Source organism: Cinclus cinclus, chromosome 26, assembly GCF_963662255.1.
Source record: "Cinclus cinclus chromosome 26, bCinCin1.1, whole genome shotgun sequence".
NCBI lineage: Eukaryota > Metazoa > Chordata > Aves > Passeriformes > Cinclidae > Cinclus > Cinclus cinclus.
The window spans coordinates 638,967-662,260 of NC_085071.1; the positions used below are offsets into that span (position 1 = coordinate 638,967).

The window sequence follows — 23,294 nt, forward strand, 5'->3', positions numbered from 1 at the left end:
GCCCAACCTCATCCTGTCGCGCCACGACATTTTATTTCTCCCGTCCCCAGTCCAATACTGCTGGATGCGGAGCACCCAGGGGACATCACAGTCCTATGGGACCCCCACCCAGGTCAAGAGCATTGGATGGGCGTACAGCAAGCAGGGAGCCCAGATTCACCCTCCTTCACGGCCAAGAGACGGGGTCAACTACAGAAGGGACCTGACAGGATCTCCTGTATGTCTGGTTTGAGGAAGGGGGTCCTCAAAAGGTCTCCAATGCCCTTCAATCATGGGCTACCGGCAAAAAGCAAGCCAGAGGAGAATGGAGGGAAAGTGGCTGGATATGGAAGGAGGTGGATCCCTGATCCAAACCCACAGAATCCCAGACTGGTTTGGGTTGGAAGAGACCTGAAAGCTCATCTTGTTCTACTCCCTGCCATGGCAGGGACACCTTCCACTGTCCCAGGCTGCTGCAAGCCCTGTCCAACTGGGCCTTGGACACTTCACACAGGGATGGTTGGACACATCCCCACAGGGATGGGGCAGCCACAGCAGCTCTGGGCACCCCGTGCCAGGGCCTGCCCACCCTCACAGGGAAGAATTCTTTCCCATAACTCCATCTAACCCTGCCCTCTGGCAGTGGGAAGCCATTCCTCCCTGTCCTGTCACTCCAGCTCTTTTGGAGCCCCTTTAGGCATTGGAAAGGCCTCTGAGGTCTCCCTGGAGCCCTCTCTTCTCTATGCTGAGCATGGGATCTCGCTCCCACAGCTGTTCCCACCTCCACCCCGAGCCAGGAAACACTTCCCAGAGGCCAAGATCAGAGCAGCAGCGACCACCCCTCATGAACTGAGGTTCAGGAATCCGTGCCCATCCCCTGCTGTCCCCAAGGTGACGGAGGTACCACCTTTCACCTCTCCAATGAAAAGATCCATTGGAGCTTAATTCCATTTCTTCCTTTTAATGCAAAATATAGTCAAACACATTTTCCTGCCCTCCCCCCACCCTCCCCAGCTGTGTGTCCTTTGCTGTTTTGCTTAATATTTCCAGGCAAGCAGCTCCCACCCTCCCAAACCTCTGCAGGTCTAAAGCCACCCGGTGCTTCCCCCCTTCCATTTTCCCAGTTTGGCAAAGCCCAAATGGATCTCCAACCACTGGAAAAAAAAAAAAAAGAGGAAAAAAGGGAAAACTGGGGTGCACAGTATTTCAGCAACATGCTAGTTCTAACCCTGCCAAGAGATTATAGGAAGAAAGAAGAAAAAATAATACAAAAATAAAACCATCAAACAAGTAGCAACAAGCATGGAGCAGCCTCAGCACACAGTGTAAACAGAAGCTGTCCTGATCTAAAATCCGGCTCTTCCGGAAAGCAACAGCACAACATGCTTTGTACACCCCGAAAGGTCCCTGCGGTGCTGAGTAGCCAAGGGGGAGGATCTGGGTTTGAGCTTGAGTTGGTATTTTTTGCCTTATACAAAAGGCTGAAGTGATCTCAGAGTCTTAAAAGTGGAGTTTGCAGCACCGAGCCTTGCCAGGCAGGGAAAGGGATGGGGGGAAAGTGCCATGGGAAGAGAAGGGATTGGGATACAGGGACCCTGAGAAAAGGTCCTAGGTCTTTGCAGCTGATAAATCTGGACAAAGGAAGGGAGAGAGCAAACAAATACAAAAAAATAAAGATATAAAAACAACTTGTGTGGAGGAGGAGAACATGGACAGTAAATTCATTGTACTGTTGGCCTCCCCAAAGCAAGAAAGATAATAAAAAAAATCCCATTTGAGGTGACAGCGAAGGGTCCAACGGAATTCCCTTCCCTGGGGAAAATAAAAATATAAATGAGGTACCTGTTCCACCCCAAATCCGTCACCCCTTCTCACAGCCACATCCACACTCAAGTGTTAATTGTCTCTCAAATAAAATCTCTGGGCCAGGGCAGCCCTGGACCAAAAGCATGGAGGCATGGCTAGTTCCTCCTGGTTGGGCTGTCCAGCAGAGATCCTGTCACTCCTTGCCACAGGTGGTATTGTTCAGTGCTCCAGGGAGACAGAGCCTTATCCACATCTCACATATCTCCAGCTTTGTTTTAAAAAACCAAAATTTTACACATATATATATATATATAATATACAGTACAATGAAAATATCCACGGTAACAAATGGGGTGGCTAGAAAGGATGCTTAACAAAAAAGTCTGAAATAAAACAAATTCCCAACTCTTCCCCTAACTGATGCTTGCCTTCCCCACTAGTCTTCCAAGACCACAATCTCCACATTATGGACCTGGTGCTGATGGTCTTCCACATCTCCCACCACTTTTTCCTCAGTCCTCAGCTCTGTCTCCAGGATCACAGCTTTGCCATCTGATTCGTCTGTGTCTGCCTCAGGATCTGGTGCTGGGTCAATCTCTATGATGGTCTGCCCATCATCTGAGGTGCCTTCCACAGCTTGGATGGTGGAAGTGATACCAGACTCCATGGCCACCAGTTCCATGGGGTTGACCACAGCCGCCATGTTGGCCAGGGCCCCGCTGTCCTGCATGGCTGCTGAGCTCAGCAGTGCCAGGCTGGAGGACGGGTGCAGGGTAACAGTGTCTGAGGAGCTGGTCTTGGAGGATGAAACCACAGTGGCGTATCGGAAGAGCTGGGAGCCAGACGGCAAGGTATGAACAGTCACTGGGCTGGAGCCTTGGCTGATGGTTGCCACTGGGATGTTGCCCACAGAGAACTGCTGTCCAACAGGAGCGATGGCAATGGGGGAGATGACAGTGAACTGAGGCTGCTGGATGGGAGTGGAGGGGCTGAGGATGGTGGCAGAGGCTGGGCGCTGCAGACGGGGTCTCTTGGGGGGCTTGGGAGCACTCATGGGCATCAGCACCACATTCTGGATGGTTTGGGACTTGGCCTTCTGGTCCCTGGCAAGTTTCTTCTGTTCTTCCAGCTGCCGTTCCAGGTCTGCAAAAGGAATGGTTGAGCAACATGTTGTGCCAAGGTACATAGGAGCTCCTGGGGCTCCAAAACCAACCATCACACCCAGGTTTGTGGCAGGAGGTCACCCAACCATACAGTGAGCCTGATCCTGGCTTCTCCCTCGAGATCAAATGGCACTAAAAGAAAAGGGTAGGTTCTCTTGCCACCCATATAGACCTGTCAGTGTTCCACCTGCTAGCACCTGGGTAAGACACAGGTAACATTCCATACTTGTTGGCTAGTCCTACTGACATTTCTGCTCCCCACAAGTTAAACCCACCTGCAAGGGAGAGTGGATAAATCCCCCCAGGCAGTTGGAATTGCTTCCTAAGCTTAGGTGGGTCACCTTCCCATAAGCCCAGCACCTGCACTGGGGACACCCAGTAGGATGTCTGGGCCAATGACACATGCCCCTCAACCCTTGTCAGTGGGAACACTGGGAGCCAGAAGTAGCACAGTAGCCTCATTTATCCAGGGAAGTAGGGGACTAGGACAGCCCAGATAACAAAAGATCCTGCAGGACATGGTGAGGAGGGAGACACATCTAGTGAGTAGCTCTGGGGATTCCAGGTCAGTGAGTGGCTTCAACTCAGGGGAAGCTGAGCAAGACACCCAATAGCACCATAAGACAAGCAGATAGCTCTGACAGCCAAGACAAGCAGAAGCTCAGCACCCCATACTAAGAGAGGCATGTTAGCTTGGGTACAGCACAATACTGTCCACGGCTCAGGTGACCAAAGCACAGTACTGAGCTGGCAGGTCCTATCCCTAATTCTGAGCAATTGGACTCATGCCTGCAGCACCTAAACTGCAGCAAAAGGCACAGACTATGGGCTGTCCAACGTCCCAAGCAACTGCTCCCTATGAGACAGGGGAGAGAGGAAATTCTACTCAAGCTCTAGGATAGAAAGATATTGGAATGCACTTGTTTTGGGGCAGCCTGTACTGAACGCTAAACACAATTCATTGGGGTTGTGTGGAAGGAAAGTCATGTCTATTCCCAAGAGTAGCAGCAGGATGTGAACCCTTATTAGGCATTTTACCTGCCAGTGTGTAAAGAAACTGCTCCTCTCCTTGCTCTGTCTGATTTTTCCTGTTGTCCAGTACCTTCTTGATTGTGTCCATTAAGCCAAATGTATGGGCAACGTTGTTCAGGACTGCAGCATCTCCAAGGAAAGGGCACAGGGACATTAAGACTTGGGCACTCAAAAGATACTCCTGTCACACCAAAAACTTTGTTTTTTAAAACTCTGTTCTTTCACAAGAGCCAGCTGAAAAAGGAAAACCCAATACCCTCATCCTTCTGACATCCCAGGATTAAATAATCCTATTCACATGATAAAGCAAATTGGACAGAGCTGTATCACTTAAGCAGCTCCTAACTGCTGCAAATGAAAGTGTAATTTGCAATCACAGAGATACAAATGAGCTCTCCACCTACAAATCATTAACCCATGCTGCTGACAGTGTCATTAACATGCCAAGCTCCACTGAAAGCTGTGCAAAATGTCTAGTATAATCCACTGACTTCAATAATTCACAGATCCCAAAAACTGACACTTCCCAGACACAAAAATGTGCCAGCCTAAAGTTAAATTAGAAAATTAAGAAAAGCTATCCTGGATAAAATCAAGTTTGTGGCTACATGGATGTTCTCTCAGGAAGAGCATCGACAAGAGGTGTTCACAGGGGCATGTGCCGAAACAAGTGCTGATCCAAGTTAAAAATAACCCTAAAAAGGGGATGGGAGTTATTTTTACCCTAGGTAATTTCCTTCATCTGGTTCAGCCCCCAAAACAGGTTTTCTGGCACCAGTGAAAGCAGAACAAGAAGTGAGGGGGCAGGACCTGTTTAAGCCTTCAATGTCACAGAGAAGTGTTTGAGTAACTGCAGTCCAAATGACTCTGGGAAAGTTTCCATGAGGACTGGGAGCTGTGGGCAGTCATCTGATGGTCCCAGCAAGCTGCCAGGGTCACTTTACTCAGGAAACAGGATGGAATGGTGTGTCCTTGTGCTTTGAAGCAAAGGCACTTCACAGCTGAGCAGGCTGAGCACACAGACTGTGCTCCCACAACTCAGCTAATGAGTCGGAACTCGCTCCCCATCCTTACTCACCAGCTTTACATGGTAGAATGAACCCTTAGCACTGGTTTTTTCACCCGCCACTACCCTTTTGAAGCTTCTTCCTCACAACCTACCTGTCATCTGGAAGGGAGACTGACCCAACCGCTGCTGCACGCCTCTTAGGACTTCTTCTATCTCCTTCTGGATGTTGCACACCACCTCTTCCATCAGGCCCACATCAGCTATTCCTTTCCAAAACATAAGCGTATCCTCTGGCACAAAAGAGGAGGAAAATAACTCAATATGTACAAGCATTTTTCCCACAGGGCCACCTTAAACCTCTCAGGGAAATATATCTTTTCAAGGTGACTATCTTTGCAAGGTAGTTTGGCTTTTGGGCTGAACAGGACATGTGAAAAAAATAAACAACCCCAAACCAAGCAAATGGACTCAGGCAGCAAATCAGGAACAGGCTTTTTAGCAAGTCCATGACTTCCAAGGCAACATTTCACATCTTTGCAAGATGCAGAGCTTAAAATCATAATTTGAGAAAATTCTAGCTAAGCTTTCATACTGATACAACAAGGGAATGCAAGGCCAGAGAGACACAGAACAGAGAGTTGACAGGGAACAAACATGACTCTGCTCTTTGTTGGTTCCAGGCTGGCAGATGTGTTTCACATGCCTGGAACAGAACAGAAAAGCCCCTCACTGTAACGAGTAACATCTGATCTGTAATGAGTAACATCTGATCCATGAGCCACAAGGCCAGGGCCAAAGTTCTACAGTGGTGAGGAGCTCCACTAGCAGAAAGCCTGGATGCCTGTGTGATGCTGGAGATCCAAGGGGCTGGGAGACAGCTTTGTCATTGCTCAAACTTTACTTATTTGCAAGATTTAGGTTTCCAGAATGTAACAGGGAAGGAAAGGGGAAGAAAACACCCAACAAGTAGCCTGAGCTTACCTGAGATCTCATCCGTGTCCTTTTTCATGCCTTCTTCAGTGGCCATGGTGACAGCAGCTGTCAGAGCTGAGTTCCACTCGATCCCCTCCTCCATACTCTCCTCTGACAGTGCGATCTGGGTGATGCTCCCTGACAGAAAGCCCCCATCAGCTCCCTCTGACAGCCTGAATCCCTGCTTTGCTCCCCAACCCCTCAGCCCTCCCCAGGCTCTCTTCCACTCTTTGGGTCAGGTTTGTGCTTGGCTTCTTTCAGCCAAACCAGTTAAAAGCAAATATTGCTGCTTCTCATTGGACCCGTTACTGTGAAAAGCTCTGGGATTTCTGGAGGGAAAACCACATGCCTTGCACATTGGAGTCCCAGCTCAAGGGAGCAGAAAGAGTTCAGAATAAATAAGGGAAGAAATAAGGCTCAGCCCAGCCACCCTTCTCCCCTTGCATCATCCACAGGAAGCTCTGCATCCCTAATCCCTCACAAAATGGAGCTGGGGTCCCAGATGGTTTATAGAAGGGAAATGGATCTGACGGAATTCTGAATATCAAATTTGGGACTAAACCAATGTGCAGCCACTGTAAATTGGCTGTTGTGCTTTCCAAGAGATTCTCCTTAGCCTATGGACAATTCTGCCATGTCACCCACCCAGGGGCTCAGAGAAATGTAACCCACACAGCTTAGCTATGTGGTACAGATGGGAATAGTCTTTTCCCTTAACCTCAGCAGAGAGATCAATTTTTGTTCTGGAGCACAGGATCACTGAGAACCTGCAGTTGGAATGACAATCAAATTGTGTCCAGCCACCACATCCTGTTCATGGATGTTCTGAAGGAGGTCAGCATTTCTAAATTCACTCCTGAGACCAACTCATGGCTTTATAAGACTCCCAAACAGAAAATATATTGAGAAATGCTATGCGAGCTCTCACACGTGTTTGCTCACGTGATGGTCCCAGAACAAGGATCCCTGCAAGGCTCTCAATCCTTCTCCTGGCTATGAAGGCTGTCTCTCTGGAAAGCAGCTGTTTGATGCCAACTGTTTTCCAGCCTTCCCAGTCCCACAGAGCAGAGCTCCCTGACAGATGGTGCCAAGACTTCTTCAAACAGACACAAGAAGCAGTTTCCTTCCCAGAAACCACAGCAAACTCCTGATGGTACTGCTCTCATGTGCCCAGGGAGAAGATATAAAGTGTGTGTAGAAGGGAAAGGAGCATCAGAAGGAAGTTCCCATAGCACTGGTAACTGGTTTCCTACCATCAGCTGAAGTTGGAGTCTGCACCACACTCTGCTGCCCTGGCACTGGTGCTCTGGCGCTGCTAATCAGGAGATCAAACTTGGTGCTTCGACAGGTGTTGGTGCAAACTTTGTCATGTTGGTAGAAGTCAATCTGCCCCGAATCCATCATCTTCCTGTGCAGGGAGTGGGGATAGAATCAGGCTCAGCTCAAATCTCAGCCTAGAGACAAAAGGGAGTATTCCACCTGGGAATGCTATGGCCATGGGAAGGAAAGAGAAAGGGAGATCCCAGGGTCACACACTCTGCACCCAAAAAAATCTCTTCAAGGATTTCAAATGGCAAACACAAGGTACCCCAGCTTCACATACAGGGTTTCAGTCCTGTTCCACCCCAGGTTCCCCAGGTGATGCCACTTCTGTCCAGGTTGAGGGATCCTGACCCTCACATCATGGGCCCGGGATCTCTGCAGGCTGCTGACCAGGTACTGTGGGCCTCCAAGAGGCCTCGTAGGGATCGCAAAGCAGACAAAATGCCTGCTGGGAGTCCTGAAGCTTCAGGGATGAAGCCTTGGAGCTGGACAGGGTCAAATACCTTAGCATGATTCCTCCAAGGCGAATGGCTCTCTTCCAATCCTTCAGGGTAGACTTCCCAGCCAAGTGAACGAAGTGCTTTGGGCTAATCAGTTGGTCATTGAACTGGCAAAGAGACAAACAAAGGCTCAGCAAACAGGGTAATATCACTTGGGAGGATTGGGACATCCAACACAGCTCATCTAAGCCCCCATTTCCACCCAGAGAGAGGAACTGCTTCTCAGATCCCTCCCAGCTTTGATTCCCCTGGGCACAGCAATGCTCACAGCTCCAGGAAGCATGTCTGTAGGGATGACCTGCAAACCACGGGCATTCACAGCCCTAACCAAGAACAGTCCTGAAGGCTTTATATGAACCAAATCATCTCCTATGAACATGTACAGTCATTTTAGAGATCATTACAGGAGGTTTCTGTTACATCCAATGGCCCAGAGCATCCAGTGGACACAGGTATTCCCTTGGGTATCTGTTCTGCCCTGCTTTAGTGAATCAAGTAGTTCCTGCTGAGGGGCAGGAGAACGAAGGGCTTGGCTGTCACACTGCCATGCTCTCAGGTGGGAAAAGCTAACACCAGGATTTCCCTTCTCAATGCAACCTGCTCACCAAGGAAGTGACAGGAGTGGAGTACCAGGACACCAAGGAAAAGGGAGGAGGCAAAGCTTTGCCAGATCTCAACATACTTTTCCTGCCTGCCTTCAGTCCCTCCTCAAGGCCCAATACAACTGAAATATGAAGTGGGTGATAACCTTCTCTCCTTAATCCACTCTTTCCATATTTCTCCCCATGAAAAACAACTTTAGCACCAACAATCCAAGGACTCAGGATGAAACACAAAAACTAAGGAATTCCTGTGGAGGCCAACCAGCACACCTGAAGAGCAGAGAAGGAATCCACTGGGAGTTTCTCCTTTACCTTCACACACTTGACGTTAATTCCTGGACAGACAAACTTCTTCCAGAGAAGGATAGCTTTGCTCTCCCCACAGGTGATGGGATAGGCAATCTCAATTTCCTCACTCGTTTCAAGGCTGCTGGGGTCTGAGGGAGGAACAGCTCAAAATGAAACTTTGCACTCAAAGGCTCCAATCCCACAAGGTGGGAGCTGGAAGCTCATAGGTTGTGAAACCTGCATTTGAGAAACCAAAAAAAGGGCAGATCCCAGTTCAGGATCAGTCCTCTCTTTGTCTTCTCAGTTAGTTCAGATTAACTCTGCAGCAACTGGCATCTGCTTTTTGGTATAACAATGCTCCAAATGAAGCTCATCTATAAGGAAACATGAGATCAGAAACCCAACACATCTGTAAGGGGGGAGGTGTCAACGAGAACAATTTTACTGGCAACAAAATGGTTTAAAATTTGAAGCGCAGGTATCTCTCAGATTCTTGCAGCTCTAGTATCTCTTTAGCAACAATATCAGATATTTACTGATAATATATTCTCTTCATGTGCAGAGTTTCTGCTAATCCTGCCAAAAGACCCATACCCACACAGGAAACAAAACTCTAATGAAGATCTAGTGACAGCACCCAGTGACAGGAGCCTTTTCCCACACACTGCTCAGGATGGCAGAGAGCACTTGGAGACAACCTGCTCAGTTCTTATGAACATCCAATACAAACCATTGGATGGTTGGTTCAGCAAAGACCCCACAACCAGAGCCTGATGCTTCAGCCACCACGTTCTCATCACTATCATTCCTGCTGCTAGTGTCTGCAAACCAGGACTAGGGTGACATCCCGGCTCCCCTGGACCCCATGGGAGCCCTTACCATTCATTGCAGGAGAGCCAGGATTTCACTTCCAGGACTTTGAGACCAAGCAGTAACAGCAGACTCTTATTCCAGAGTATGCCCAGCCCCTGTACCCACATCCATGCTTGGGAATCAGCATCTGCAGGGTCAGAGCCAGAAGGAAGCCCAGCGAACTGGAGACACCAGCCCTGCACAGGAGGGGATTCATCCACATCAAGTGGCAACTCACCAATCCCTTCTTCCAGCTTGTGGATGGTGTGGGTTTCCACGGCCACCACAGCAGCACTGGCCTCAGAGCCCTCTTGGTAAATCCTGTGGTGAAAGCAGCCATCCATAAACAAACAATATAAATTATGGGAAATTAGGATTCACAGCACAGGATTAAAAAATCCAGTAAATTTCTTTTTGCCCTATCCTCAAGGGACATTTTGTCTGTTACACTTTCAATTTTTTGACGAACACTAATAAAACAAAACACTAGTAATCCCAAGAGCTGACACACGCAGAGCCATTCCATCCCACCCTCCACTCCGCCAGCGCCACTGAGGCAGTTCTGCAGGCTTCCCTGTGCCTTTTCCTCTGCTGTCATCTTCGACAGCAGGAGGCAGAGCCCAGTGCTCCCGGATTTCCCTTCCAGCCCTGTGTGACACTGCAGCACAGATGACCATGAAGGGAAGTCACTGTCAGTCACTCTCACCCTCACAGCTACCCTGCCCTGCAAGTATTATCAAAGTAGAGACAGTAGTTTTTTTCCGTCTTGATTGATCCAGAGTGAAGATGAAGCCACTCTATGTAGCAGCTGCCAGGGAGCTACAAAATTCCCTCCACATCCCAGCCCTACTTTATTTTAGAAGTGGATTATTTTAGGGGAGAGCTGGCACAGAGGCACATGAATATCTGAACACACAGACCACCACATTCAGCAGCTGCAGTGTGGCAAAAACCAACTCTGGGACTGAAGAAGGAAGAGAGAGACTGGGACAGCACTGCTTCCACAGTGCAGGAGCACTGCACTGACACAGCCTTGCAGGACAATTTCAGCCCTTGGAGGTCCTGTGACAGCCACACACAGAAAAGATTTAATCTGTTATATTCTCTCTCTCCCCTGTGTGGCACGAAACCAATGCAGACCTGGAAAACACAGTGTCTCTCACAGTGACACTCCATCCCCACATCATGAAAACCCACAGGGCTCCCCCCATCCCACCTCACACCTCCCAGTCACATCAGTACCTTCCTACTCACCCTTGCTGCACGGGCTGGAGCTGCAAGATCACTTGGGTTTTGGTATCCTCCGGGTTCTCCCCTTCATTCCCGTCACTTGGTACAACCACCACATCCCCCACAGGGACGCTCACTTCGGCATTCGCCATCTCTCACATGAACCCAGCAAGGTTTTCTCCTCCCTGTGGATCACAAGAGCTGGGAACAGATCCCAGAGGCAATTCCCCCTAGTGTAATCTCACTCATAACTTCCTGAGCCAGCAGCTCTCTCCAGCTCTGAACCCCCCAACCTGGCACCAAGGAGCAAACACACATAGGTGGTTTTTGGCAAGAGTGTGTTTCCAATATAGAGCTTCTCCCACTGGCCCTGGCCAGCAGTGCTTCCAGCCACCCCTGGGACGCTCTGGTCCACCCCTGGCATGCTCTGATCCCTCATTACCATGAACATGTGCATGATCCTTCCCAGTAGAAGCTGGTGTCAAGGCATGGTGCTACCACAAGACAGGGGGTCCCAGAGAAGCTGCACTCCCAGGGGATGTGCCTATGGTTGTGCACGAGGCACAGAGGTAGTTTTGTTATAGTGTGGGGTTGGAGGTCATCCCTGCAAGCTTGGGGTCTACAAGCTGCTGGGATAGCCAGTCTCAGAATCGTGGAATGGTTCAGGGGAGAAGAAACCTGAAAGCTCATGTCGTCCCACCCCCTCCCATGGGCAGTGACACCTTCCACTGGACCAGGTTGCTCCAAGCCCCATCCAGCCTAGACTTGGGACACTGCCAGGGATGGGGCAGCTACAGCTTCTTTGGGCAGCCTGTGCCAGGGCATCAGCACCCTCACAGGGGAGCATTTCTTCTCAACATCCCATCTAAATCTTCAGGTCAGGATCTCCTGACGGCTGACGGGGGCCTCGGTACCCCCTGGTTGGGATACACCAGGACAAACCTGAAGAACCGCCGAAACACGGTCCACGCGCCCGCCCGGCTCCCGCCCTTCATCCCGCTCCGGGGAACAGACAAACCCACCCAACACTCCCCGAGAGCTGGCGGGGCTTTCCCAGGATATCTGGCGAGAGGGGGGGCAATAGGGCACGGACAGATAGCGGCGACGATCGCGCCGAGGCCTTAAGTGAGGAGATGGGAACGACACAGGGGAGAGCCCCCGGGCCCCCGCGGGGTCTCCAGGCTGCGAGTCGGGGGTCGCCGCCTCCCCCGCGCTGGGGTCGAGAGGTCACGTGAGAAGAGACCCGCGGGGCTACCCCGCGGCGCGCACGACGGCCAAGGGGCGTGGCCTGGCCGGGGAGGGGGCGTGGCCTCGGCCCCCCTCCCCACTGCGCTGGCAACCCCCCTGCTGCCCCCCCCCACCCTCCCCCCCGAGCGGCGCGCGCGCGACGCCCGCCCTCGCGGCAGCGGCGGCGGCACGTACGACGGCGACCCCTCCCTTCCCTCTCAACGGGGCCAGGCCCCCTCCCGCCCCGCCCCTTCGCGCCGCATGGTCCCTCCCGGACCCCGTAGCGCGGCGACGGCTGGACCTTACCGTCGGCGAGCGGCCGAGACCGGGGGCTGTGGGACGGGGGAACTGGGGGATGGGGGGGGGAGGGGCGGGCCGGGCAGCAGCAACGCATGCGCAATACCCGCCGCGGCCTCGGCCGCCAGCACTTCCGGCCGCCGCCTGCCTTAAAGGGGCCGACCGGTGAGGCACGCGGCGCTATGCTGCTCCCTCGTGGCCGCCGGCAGTATCGCCTTCGCGGCGTCACCCTCCAGCCCAACACACGAGTTGCCGGCGGGGGTATCACGGCGGGGTTCGCTCCCCTCCGGTCCCAGCAGCAAGTCGTGGAAGGCGCTACCGGGCATCTCCCGCCCCGCCCTAAGCCAACCCTGGCGAGACCACCGGGACCTCCCACGGCCGGCCCGCTGAATCTCCCACTGCCCCCGCAGCGCGGGCTGGTCGACTGACAACGAGGCAGACCAATGGTGATGCGTGGTCGGGCGGTGACAGCCAATAAGCGCGGCAGGGCAGAGGGGGGTGGGGCCGGGCGACAGCGCAGCGGAGCCGCGGCGGCGGCGGGAGGAGGATGATGATGATGATGATGAGGATGATGCGGGCGGGCGGCAGGGCGGCCCCGGGGGTGCTGGCGCTGGCGCTGGTGCTGGTCCGCCGCTGCCTCCTGCTCGGCCCACTGGGGCTGCGCTCGGCCGGCGCACAGGACGGTGAGTGCTGATTGCGGAGCACCGGCGGCGGGACATCCCACACCGGGACGCGGCACCGGGAGCCCCACTCCCACTGATACCCCCGGAGCTTCATCTTCGTTCGCCGGGATGGGACCGGAACTTGGTGCGGGATGGGGACTGGGACTGGGAACCGGACAGGCTCGCCTCTGCCTCGGGACGGTCCGGGACCGGCTCTTCGCTGTGTCTGGACCCGGGATCGAACCGGGGTGGGCTCCCGGGAACGGTTCCAGATCGGATCACACTAGCACAGGGTCGTCGTGGTGCGCCTGCCCCGGTTCCTTTCCGAAACGAGATCCCCGCTATCTCTCTGTCCCAGTACCGGACTGGACGGAGTCCCCGTCCTCCGTCTGTTCTGGTACTGGTCAGAGACGGGGTTCCCAGTATCCCTCTGCTCCGGTACTGGACGGGATGAGCTCTGTCCCTGCCTCACCACCCCCGCATCACGCCGGTCCTGCACTCGCCCATTTTCTCCGCAGTTACCCCAGCTCTCTCTGTCCCTGCCCCCGGTGGCGACTACCCCGGGTATACCAAGAGTTCTGCATTCGGCTCCATCCCGCCTGCAGGGCTTTCCCGGGGAACCCCTAATCCACGGATTAAGAGGATCGGTGGCGTTTCCATGCAGAGCCGGAAGAGCCGGGCAGTGGGCTCCATCCCGGGAATGCCGCGGAGCCCGGCAGCGTCTCTCCTGGGGGTATTTGTAGCCGCGGGGTCCAAGGCGACTCCGAGGGAATGCTCACCCAAACGTGATCCCAAAGTTCGTGTATCCCAGTGTCACTCGTCCCCAACTCATCCAAGAGCAAGGAAACAACTACGGGTCATCCAAAGCATTATTTTTCTCGAAGGGAAACTGAGGCACGGGGATACTGGGATCACTGGAAGCAGAATCCCACTACGTTCCCTAAGTGTGATTTGGGGCACATCATACAACGGGTTTCCACCAGATCCCAAATCCACTGGTAGACACGGGGGAAGCTTACCCGGGGCCAGCAGCATGACAGAGGCATGAGTGTGACGGGCTTTTATTGGAGCATCACCCTGTTGTGTCTTTTTTGCATCCTGTGAGAAAACAAACAAATCCCTGGCAGGAATGGCCCCAGCAGGGCCCGGCTGTGAGTTCACCCTCACCCATCGGAAATCCAGTTTTTACATTTTTTGAGAGGGAATTAAAGTTTCTGTGGCTGAGGGCAAGTCCCCTGTGGCTCTGTCTTAGCTGTTCCTGGCCCCTCAGTAGCACTTTTGGAGCCAAATTCCCAGGAGTGCCTGAAGCTGTCAGTTTATCTCTGGCATTCCCTCCCAGCACACCCTGGTCACTCTCAGGATGTTTTAAACAAAGATTTCTTTTCCTTGGATGGGTTTTTTGGGGAATGGGTCCCCATGGCTCCTCTGCACCACCAGTATGGATATGGAGCTGGGGGGATTCATCCAAGACCCCCCCAGTTGGGCTCACTCATCCAGCTGTCCTGGCCATATAGGGTTTTCATGCAGATCCAAATGCCTTTGACTTTCTGTGCTAGAAACTCCCCCTAAATACCCCAAATTTCTCTCCCCCAGCAGAGCACCCCTTCTGGGAGCTATTGTCCTGGCAGCCCTGGGGTCCCCACTGCCCCCCCCCCCCGGCAGCTCCCATGCTTGGAGGGCCTGATCCTTTCCAGCTCTGCTCTGTCAGGGATGCTGCCCAGAAAGGGGTAAAGTTAGTGATTTCTCCCAGTCCCACAGGATAAACCTTTCCCCCCCCCCCCCCCCAGTCTGAATGCCTTTCCCACAGGCTGGGGAGGAGGGGGCTCTGTGGGGGGGCTGGCATCTTTCACCTCCAACCCCCCCCTTTTTTATCCCTGCAGGGTTTTCCCTTGCTGGCGCTTTGTGTCGTCTCCCAGCGACAGCGAGGGGAGCCAAGGCTGGGGAAATCTATGCCCACCATCCCTTTTCTTTTTGGCTGTGCCAGGATGATGCTTGGCAGGAGCTTTAGGGGGATGTGGGGAGGAGGTGTTGAGCACTGGACCCCTACAAACGCCTGGCCCACACAGTGGGGCTGAGTGGGGCTTCCTTCCTTTCCCTGCACCCCATTGCTGCCCAGAAATTCCAGCCAGGTCTCAACGCCAGATGCTTTCAGTTTATTTCCAGGATATTCCCTCATGCCCAGAGGCAGGGAGCCCAGAGAAAAGCCCCTTTTATTGTGGGTCTAGCATCACTCTGGGAAGGAGGCAATGGGGATGCAGTTGTCCAAGGTTATCCTCAAGGTCAAGGCTGCAGTTCAGGGGGTTCTGGGGGCTTCCCAGTACTGTACAGCCCCATGGAGGAGGGGATGTTCTTTCCCTGAATCCTTTTATATCCCCCGAAATTGGGGTTCTCCTGGATCAGGGAATGTGGAGGAGCTGGAGGTAGAGGGGTGTGCTGGGTGGCCGTGGGGGAAACTATAGCATCTTCATCCCTGGATTCCCCTGTGGACAGTTCCCAGTGCCAGAAGCATCCAGAAAAGCCACCAGAAAAATGATGCTTTGGATGAGGAAAACATTTGAAGAGGCTGCGGGTGCCCAGGGATTGTTTTGGGGGCCTCACCAAGAGGGGAAGCTGAGGCAGGGAACAGCCCTGTCTGAGCCCTCTCTCTGGTGCCTCTGCAGGAAATGGCTGTGGCCACACACTGCTGACACCCCACAGTGGCACCCTGAGCTCCAAGAACTACCCAGGCACATATCCCAACCACACCATGTGCTGCTGGCGGCTCCAAGCCCCCCCAGGCATATCTCTGCTTCTGGCATTCGGTGATGTGGATCTGGAGCCCTCTGAGCACTGTGCCCTCAGCTCCTTGCTGCTCACTGACCCCCAGACTGGCACTGCCTACGGTAAGGGGGTCCTGGGAGAACTGAGGCAGGGATGACACAATGTTGTAGATAGGAAGAATATGAGGAAAATCTGGGGGTTTAGCTGGTTTCATCATAGGGAGGGAGAATATCTAAGGAGGGAGTAACTAAGTGAGGCAGTATCCAAGGAAGAGGATATTCGAGGAGGGGGTATCCAATGACGGGAATATTGGAGGATGAGGGGTACCCAATATCTGACAAGTGGGTTATCCAAAGAAGAGAAATATCCAAGGATGGGGATATCTGAGGAGTGGGGATAGCCAAGTAGAGGGGATGATACCCAAGGAGGAGGATATCGAAGGAGAGTAATAATTGCAAATAGGGATATCTGAGGAGGCAGGTACCCAAGGAGATGATTATTACTAAACTTGTGGGGGAACTGCATAGCTGGGATGAGATGAAGCCACTGAATAATTAATTCATCAGCCCAGCCACTGCCCAAATGCTTCCAGGATTTTCACAGACACATTTAATGGTCTTGGAGAGATTTAGCAGCATTGGGAACATGACAAGTGCTGAGGAAAACATCTTTGAGGTGGGGGGGGAGGCATCAAGTGATGGGGTGGGATGGAGAAGCAGCCCTGGTGAGGGGCAGGGGCTGGAGATGAGATGAGATGAGATGAGATGAGATGAGATGAGATGAGATGAGATGAGATGGGAAATGTGGGATGTAAAGAAGCTGGCTTGGATCCATGGGACTGGGAGTTTTTCCTGTTCTTCAGGGCTTTCACCCTTTCTGGGCTGGTCCCCAGAGAGGTGACAGCACGCAGGGTCCCTGGTCCCTATCCCCTCTGCTGTGGCCTCAGGGACATCATTGTTTCCAAAGCTAAGAACACATCCTGGCCCCAGGCTGAGACACAGCAATGTGGGAAAGGGGGGGATCCCCAGATGATGCTCTTGGGGGGTTGGGGGAGGTGGCCGGTCACCTGCAGCCACTTTGGGTGCCACCAGGGCCATGTCAGCATGACACAGAGCTTGGGTTCTACTCCTCCTCCCGCGGCTGATGCTGGCCCTTGAGAAGTCCCAGATGTTTTTCAGGAAGTAGCTGGAGCAGGCAGAGACTGTGGGCTCCTTCCTGCTGACTCAGAGCTGGTGTCTGGCCCCTGGCCTGATTCTGTTGGAATGTGGCAGGATCCCCATGGGGGTGGCAGCCTCTGGGGCTCAGCTGAGGGGCTGCCAGCTCCCAGGGTATAACCAAGATCCATACAGAGGTGGCACCACTGATCCAGGGCAGCACTGGCATCTGGCAACTGGTGGAAGGGAAATATGCATGTGGGTCATCTATATCTAATCTGTATATCATGCAGACCTCCGTTCTGTCACATATGTGACATCTCTGCATGCACATGTGTCCCACATCTCCTGGGGTTTACCTCCTGGTTCAATATGACCTAGGTAAGGTGAGGATGTGGGTCAGGGTAGGGAAACTGGGGCACAGGGGGAGATGTCACCGGCAGCCCCAGGGGAACACGGGGACATAGTTCCTTGTCCCCAGAACAACGATGGTACTTGCTCAAAACATCTCTGGGTGCCCAGAGGCCCCGGTGATGGGGCCAGATACAGACCAGAGCAATGTGGGGTACAGGGGGTGATGGCAGTCCGGGAATTGGGCCACCTTCTGTCCCCAGTAGGGACCAGAGATGTCCTTAAGGAATCTGCCTGCCTACTAAACCGAAGTTTTAATCAGGGAGACGGAATTGCAAATAATTGTGGATTAAATGGGGGGAGTTCAGGAAGCAGCTTCAGCAGCACCTGTGAAAGGGTACATGGGGAGGAGACTGGGACAAAGCTCCCATTTTGGGGTCCCATGAGGTGATGCCATGTGTACCAGTCTCTGTATGGAGGATGTGGTGGCAGGAGCCCCATGAGGACAATGGTGCCACCCTGGGGCTGGGACCAGCCTGGGCATAGGACCAGCCTGTAATGAGGTTGCCCTGGCATGGGACCATCCTGAAACATGAGACCATCCTCAGGATGGGACCAGCCTGGCATGGGGCCATGCTGCATGGGACTGTCCTTCAGCACCCTGGTGCTGGGACTACCTTGGGGTGGGACACCCTGGATGTGGAACAACTCTGGGACCACCCAGAGCACAGCTCAAATGCCTAAGCCCCCCTGGCCCTGGCAAGGGCCAAGCCGGGGGAGGTGAAGTCCTGGGGTCCAGGTGCACAAGCATGTTCCCAGGGACCCCGAATCTTCTCCATGGTGCCATCCCTGCTGGCAGGACCCTACTGCAGGAACGCCGTCCCTTCTGCCCCACTCCTGGTGACAAACTCCAGCACTGTGACCGTCCTGTTCAACAGCACCAGCCACCGTTCCGGACGAGGCTTCCTCCTGTCCTATGCCACTTTGCAGCACCCAGGTATGGGGGCAGCATCCCCTGGGACACAGAGACACCCCTGGGATTCGTCCTGGCCCATGCAGGGGCATGAAGGGAGCTCCTTGCTGACCCCAGGATGAGCTCCCATTGCCCTGAGCTCCCTGAACATCCATGTTCTCCCTGACTGGGGGCAAACATGGGAGACCCCAGGCAATACAGCCAGCTGGGACCCCTTCAAGAACCCTGAACCCCCAAGTCAGCTGGCCGTCCAGTACCCGGCAGAGCTACAGACACCATAGATTGTGCCATGAGGCCAATGGCTGCAGGCACCAAGGGGGCATCCCTTCTTGTGCTCCAGACACGGGGGCATGAAGGGCAGAACCCAAATCAGGAGCAGGATTTGGTTGGGAAGGGGAATGGAGTGCCCTGGGGCAGAAGTGGGTGTGGGCTGTGGGGTAGGTGGGGGTCCCTCACCCTGGGGTGTCCCTGCCTTGCAGACCTGGTCTCCTGCCTGGTTCGAGGCACCCACTATACCCAGGAACGTGTCAGGTGAGTTGTTGGAGGTGAGAAATGGTCCCATTTTGGTGTCCCCTGCCACAGGGGTCCACATCAACCCTGGTTTCATCCCCATCTCTCTTGAGGTATAGCTCCAGCAGGATGGGGAACAGAGCAGGTATGCAGAGGAGGTTTGGATGGGAGGGAGCTCTGACTCACCCCTTGCCATGTGTTTCAGTGTGTTCTGCCCTGCGGGCTGCAAGGACATCCATGGGGACATCTGGGGCAACCCGAGCCAGGGCTACCGGGATGTAAGTGTGGACACCATGGTGCACCCGTCAGGGATGGTCCCCACAGCACGTGTGGCCACTGCTTGTCACCCCCAGCAACCCAGAGGTGATGAGAGTGGCCTTGGGGTGCCCCACAGGCTGCTCAGGCCTGCAGTGGGGGCCTGCCCTTACTGCCCGCTCCCTGCAGACATCAGTGCTATGCAAGGCAGCCGTGCATGCTGGGGTGATTGCAGATGAGCTGGGCGGGCAGGTCACCCTGTCCCGGGAGAAGGGGATCACGCTCTATGAGTCGGCCTTTGCCAATGGGCTTCTCTCCAAAAGGTGGGTGAGGATGGCTGGGGGTCTCATGGCATGTGCACCCCACATGGAGCTGCGGGACCTACCTGTGCTGACACTGGGAAACTGCCACCCCTCAGGGTTTGTTCACCCCATCTGATGCTCCCCCACTTTCTTCCGCATAGGGGATCTCTCTCCGAGAAGCGACTCATATTCTACAAAGGTATTTTTTTCCCATTTCCCCTGAAATTAAGGCATGATTTTAGCTGTCAGACCTGGTACCACCCCCATATGCCTGGTTGGAGTTTCTGGGTTCCCAGTGTGCTGTCTCCTGTCCCCAGCCTGTGATGATGTGCTGGAGGTGGTGACCTTCAATGCCTCATCCTGGTGGCAAGAGGTGGGCGTGCTGGGCCAGGATCGAGCCTGGGTGGCCGAACGGGCAGCACTCGGCACCACTGGCCACTCCTGGGCAGCCAAACCTGACGCCGAGGCTGCCTGGCTAGAGCTGGACCTGGGCACCCGAAGGAATGTCACAGGTGAGAGTTGGCCATCAGAGGAGGACAACAGCTGCCCATGCCACCTTGACCACTGTTCTCCAACTGTACCAGATTCACTGATCCTCACAAAACTGCCCAGGGCAGTTGCACCCCCATAACTTTCAGGATGCACTGGAGTTTATTGTGCCATGGTTTTACTGGTGCAAACTGTACTGGTATGCAAAGTGCACCAGCCCCCCTGACTGCTCCTGTCCTCCTTTTGTGCATTTGCCCCCCTCATATGCAGCCATTTCTGGGACGAACAAGTTAATATTATGCTCTTGCATCTGGTCCCAGTGAGTGTCTTTTGTCCAGCCTGAGCCTGCCAAAAGCAGGGCCTTTGTGCACCAGCAGTTGGTGACCACAGTGAGGAAAATAGGGACATTGTCCAGCTGGAGGCTGGAGGAGGGAAGAATGCAGGGCAGGCAGATGGGGCTGGAGGTTATCGGTTCCTGGGGGCAGACCAGAGCGTCCCACACTGGAATCTGCCACCCAAACCCCCTCCCAGGGTCAGAAGGATCCCCCTCTGCCAAGTGATACATCCTGCCCTCCTAGTCCTTTCCCAGCTGGGTCTTGAGTATCCCAGAGATGGGGGTTATTCCAGCTGGGAGTAGAGGACAGTGGGGTAGAGGGCAGCCCTTCCCAAGCCCCACAACCCCTGACTGATAGTGGGGACCCCCCTCCTGCATTCACAGGCATCATCACAAAGGGCTCCTCCGAGCAGCACGACTACTACGTGACATCCTACCATGTCTCCTCTAGCCGTGATGGGAAGAATTGGAGACCCTACAGAGGCAGCAGTGGCCAGGAGAAGAAGGTGGGCATGGGGAGAACATAATGGGGCTGAGACCCCCTGCCCCTGGGTATTTGGCCATTGGCACCTTTTCACCCTCTCCGTTAGGTGTTTGAAGGAAATGCTGACAGCCAGGGGGAGGTCTCCAACGCCTTTATTCCCCCCATCGTTGCCCGCTACATCCGTGTCACACCACAGAGCTGGCACCAGCGCGTGGCCCTGAAAGTGGCCCTGGTGGGCTGCCAGGTGGCACGGGTCCGTGTGCCCCGTCCCTACGGTGAGACCCTCCACAGGAGTTGGCACCCCCATGTCTGAAACATCCTCCTGGGGTCTTCGCCTCCCTGTGCACCCAGGGGTGGTCTCATAGTCATGGTCCCTGCTCTGCCCCGTAGTGCCCAGTTACCCCAAGATGGTCCTTGAACCCACCAGCCACCCAGCCAGCCGCACCCCCATACCTGGCATCACCCTGGACCCAGAGAAGGCAGGTGGGTGCCATGGGGGGCTGTTGTTGGGGTGTAGCATTGTGTTTTGGTATTACAGGTGCCACTGGGGCTTCATCCCCCTGTGGGAACACATTGATTTTCCTCCTCTAGTGGCCACAGGTGGGCTTCTGGCACTCATGGGTGCAAAGGGATGGGATGGGGGCCCAGGGGGCTGACACTACCCTCCCTCCCCAGGCTCCACACTGCTGGTGATGCTGCTTATTGGTGGCTTTGTGCTCTTCTGCTCCTGCTTCCTGCTCCTGGCTTTCCTCTGTCACAGGAAGAGGTTGGTCCTGTCCTGTTCCCTGCTTTGCCCTGGGGAACTCGGCATCACCTCCCCAAATTGTGGCAGCTTCATCCAGCTGCTCACTGGGTCCCAACAGGTGCAGCCCCTCAAGCAGTGGGTGTGAGGATATGGGTAGTGGTGGTGGGCACAGGGTATCTGGGACCTTTTGCCCCATCTTGCCTCTGTCCTTGGCAGGAAGTCAGCAGCGGAGCTGAACTCTGGGATCACAAAAGGTAAAAAAGTCCACATCTCCTCCCCAAAATCGGGGGTCTGTGTGCCGTGGGGTACAGCTGGTTTTACTGGTGCTGCTGCCAATCTTGGACTTGTCCCACCCCCCAGGGGTACCTGCATGTCCGGGTGACAGCCTGTGACAACTGAGCATTTCATCTCCCTGCCCAGGGTACCCCACGCTGGAGTCGAGCCAGGTCTGCTCCCTGCAGAGCCTGCCAGCCTCCAGCCTGGCTTTCTTCCCCATGGCCCCCATGCCAGGGGACCTCAGCCAGACTCATTCACCAGGTAACAGGGACATGAGGGAACAAACTGGTTCCTCTGCCCAGAGCTGGAGCCAAGTCTTCCCCACTGAACCTCCCTCCCCATTCTGGTCTGACCCCTCCTCCACTGTGGTCCTGTGCAACAGGGAGGCCCTGATAAATTAGGCACACCCATATAATTATTATAATTAATTCTTATAGTTTATTGTAGTAACACCATACATTATTTAGTAGTAGTAGTAGTAGTAGTAGTAGTAGTAGTAGTAGTAGTAGTAGTAGTCCACCTCAATTACAGCTGTTGGCACTGGAGGGTGGCTGGGGACAGCAGGAGCCCCTCTCTGTGGTGTGGCAGAGGAATGTGGGGTGTCTGTGGGTGGGTGCTCTACCGTGGGTGGGTTTTGGCAGTTTTCCTATCCCTGAAAGTCCAAACATGCTCAGTTTTTCAACCCACCCCACCTGCCTCTGCCACAGCACCATGACCCTCCTGACACGGCAGCCTCCCTGTTTCAGAGTACGCTGAGCCAGACCTGGTGCTGGTGAGCCCCTGCAGCCAGACAGGTGCCTCCACCTTCAAGCCACTCCTGGAAGAGGGCTACACTCTGCCACTCGTCGTGAGCCACTATGACATCCCAGGAAAGCACCATGAGTATGCAGAGCCACTGCCACCAGAGCCTGAGTACGCCATGCCATTCAGTGAGCCGGAGCCTGCCGGGATGCGCCGCAGCACTTGCAGCATCACAGGGCCTGCTGGATGCTCCCTGGTGCAGTACCAGACCCCTGCCCTGCAGCCTGGGCACCTGCCAGCTGGGGTGGAGCAGACTGGCAGCCCCTATCCTGAGAGGTCCCTTGCGTGGCCTAGGCACTGTCGTTTTGCACATGTGTACCATGAAGCTTTGTGAGGAGGGGAGCACAGCAGCACGATATTGGGCGGGAGAAGTGGGAGGCATGTAAAGGAGGACTTTTCCCGTGATAGTAGGGAGCTTTAACGTAATCCTATGTAAATATATGTGTTATATACGGAAAGACAGCTGTGGAACACGGTGGCCCGCACCACCCCTCTGGCAGTTCGTGATGCTCTAACCTTTACCCCCTCACGAACAAGGGAAAAGGGCGGAAGACTAAAGCACCCCCCTCACCCGCAAGCGCCGACGCCTCCATACCGTCCGCACCCTCTCTGTTATTGACCGATGGTGGGGTGCCGGAACAGGCGGTTACCAGCAGCCCTCTGTCACAAAAATTGTGCTTCCGAAATCTCTTGATGTCGATTCCGCGAGAGTGGCGCACGGCCCCCCCGTGCCACGCACGGCAGAAGCCCTTTTTAAAGTGGCAGTGTTTCCCCGCCCACAATCGGAAAGCGCCAAGCTACCGGAAAGGTCACGGAGACGGACACTGCGGCCATCAGACATGATGTTTGGTTTATCTATTCTTTCAGCCTCCCTCATCACGTTTCTCTTTCCCCACTTCTGCTGGTTTTCCCTCAAAA

General features: G+C 54.3%; 2 protein-coding genes and 1 non-coding gene across 6 annotated transcripts; 1 reads left to right on the plus strand and 2 right to left on the minus strand.

Annotated features, from left to right (window-relative positions):
- Positions 1-998: 998 nt before the first annotated feature.
- On the minus strand, positions 999-11,066 carry GMEB1 (glucocorticoid modulatory element binding protein 1). 4 transcript variants are annotated; one of them, XM_062508885.1, is made up of 9 exons: positions 10,782-11,066; positions 9,765-9,878; positions 8,699-8,823; positions 7,788-7,891; positions 7,215-7,369; positions 5,971-6,099; positions 5,142-5,279; positions 3,987-4,109; positions 999-2,928 (listed from the first exon to the last, which is right to left on the minus strand). In XM_062508885.1, the coding sequence occupies exons 1-9, from the start codon at positions 10,906-10,908 to the stop codon at positions 2,222-2,224; spliced, it is 1,722 nt and encodes a 573-aa protein (XP_062364869.1). In that variant the 5' UTR covers positions 10,909-11,066; the 3' UTR covers positions 999-2,221. The 4 variants fall into 4 exon arrangements, with proteins under 4 accessions (XP_062364869.1, XP_062364871.1, XP_062364873.1 ...); XM_062508887.1 differs by having other exon boundaries at positions 9,765-9,847; positions 10,781-11,066; XM_062508889.1 differs by lacking the exon at positions 10,782-11,066 and adding an exon at positions 9,554-9,674 and having other exon boundaries at positions 9,765-9,829.
- Positions 11,067-12,375: 1,309 nt separating this feature from the next.
- Positions 12,376-23,220, plus strand: LOC134053848 (discoidin, CUB and LCCL domain-containing protein 1-like). Its single transcript, XM_062509106.1, is given in 18 exon segments — positions 12,376-12,618; positions 12,621-12,726; positions 15,106-15,159; positions 15,162-15,209; positions 15,603-15,824; positions 18,067-18,204; positions 18,660-18,711; positions 18,896-18,968; positions 19,135-19,268; positions 19,409-19,446; positions 19,565-19,759; positions 20,455-20,576; positions 20,661-20,829; positions 20,945-21,037; positions 21,230-21,320; positions 21,516-21,553; positions 21,720-21,836; positions 22,322-23,220. Coding segments are annotated over 18 exon segments (2,322 nt in total). The 3' UTR covers positions 22,711-23,220.
- Positions 23,003-23,131, minus strand: LOC134053958 (U11 spliceosomal RNA). Its single transcript, XR_009933987.1, has one exon. It is a non-coding gene; the product is annotated as a U11 spliceosomal RNA (small nuclear RNA).
- Positions 23,221-23,294: the final 74 nt, after the last annotated feature.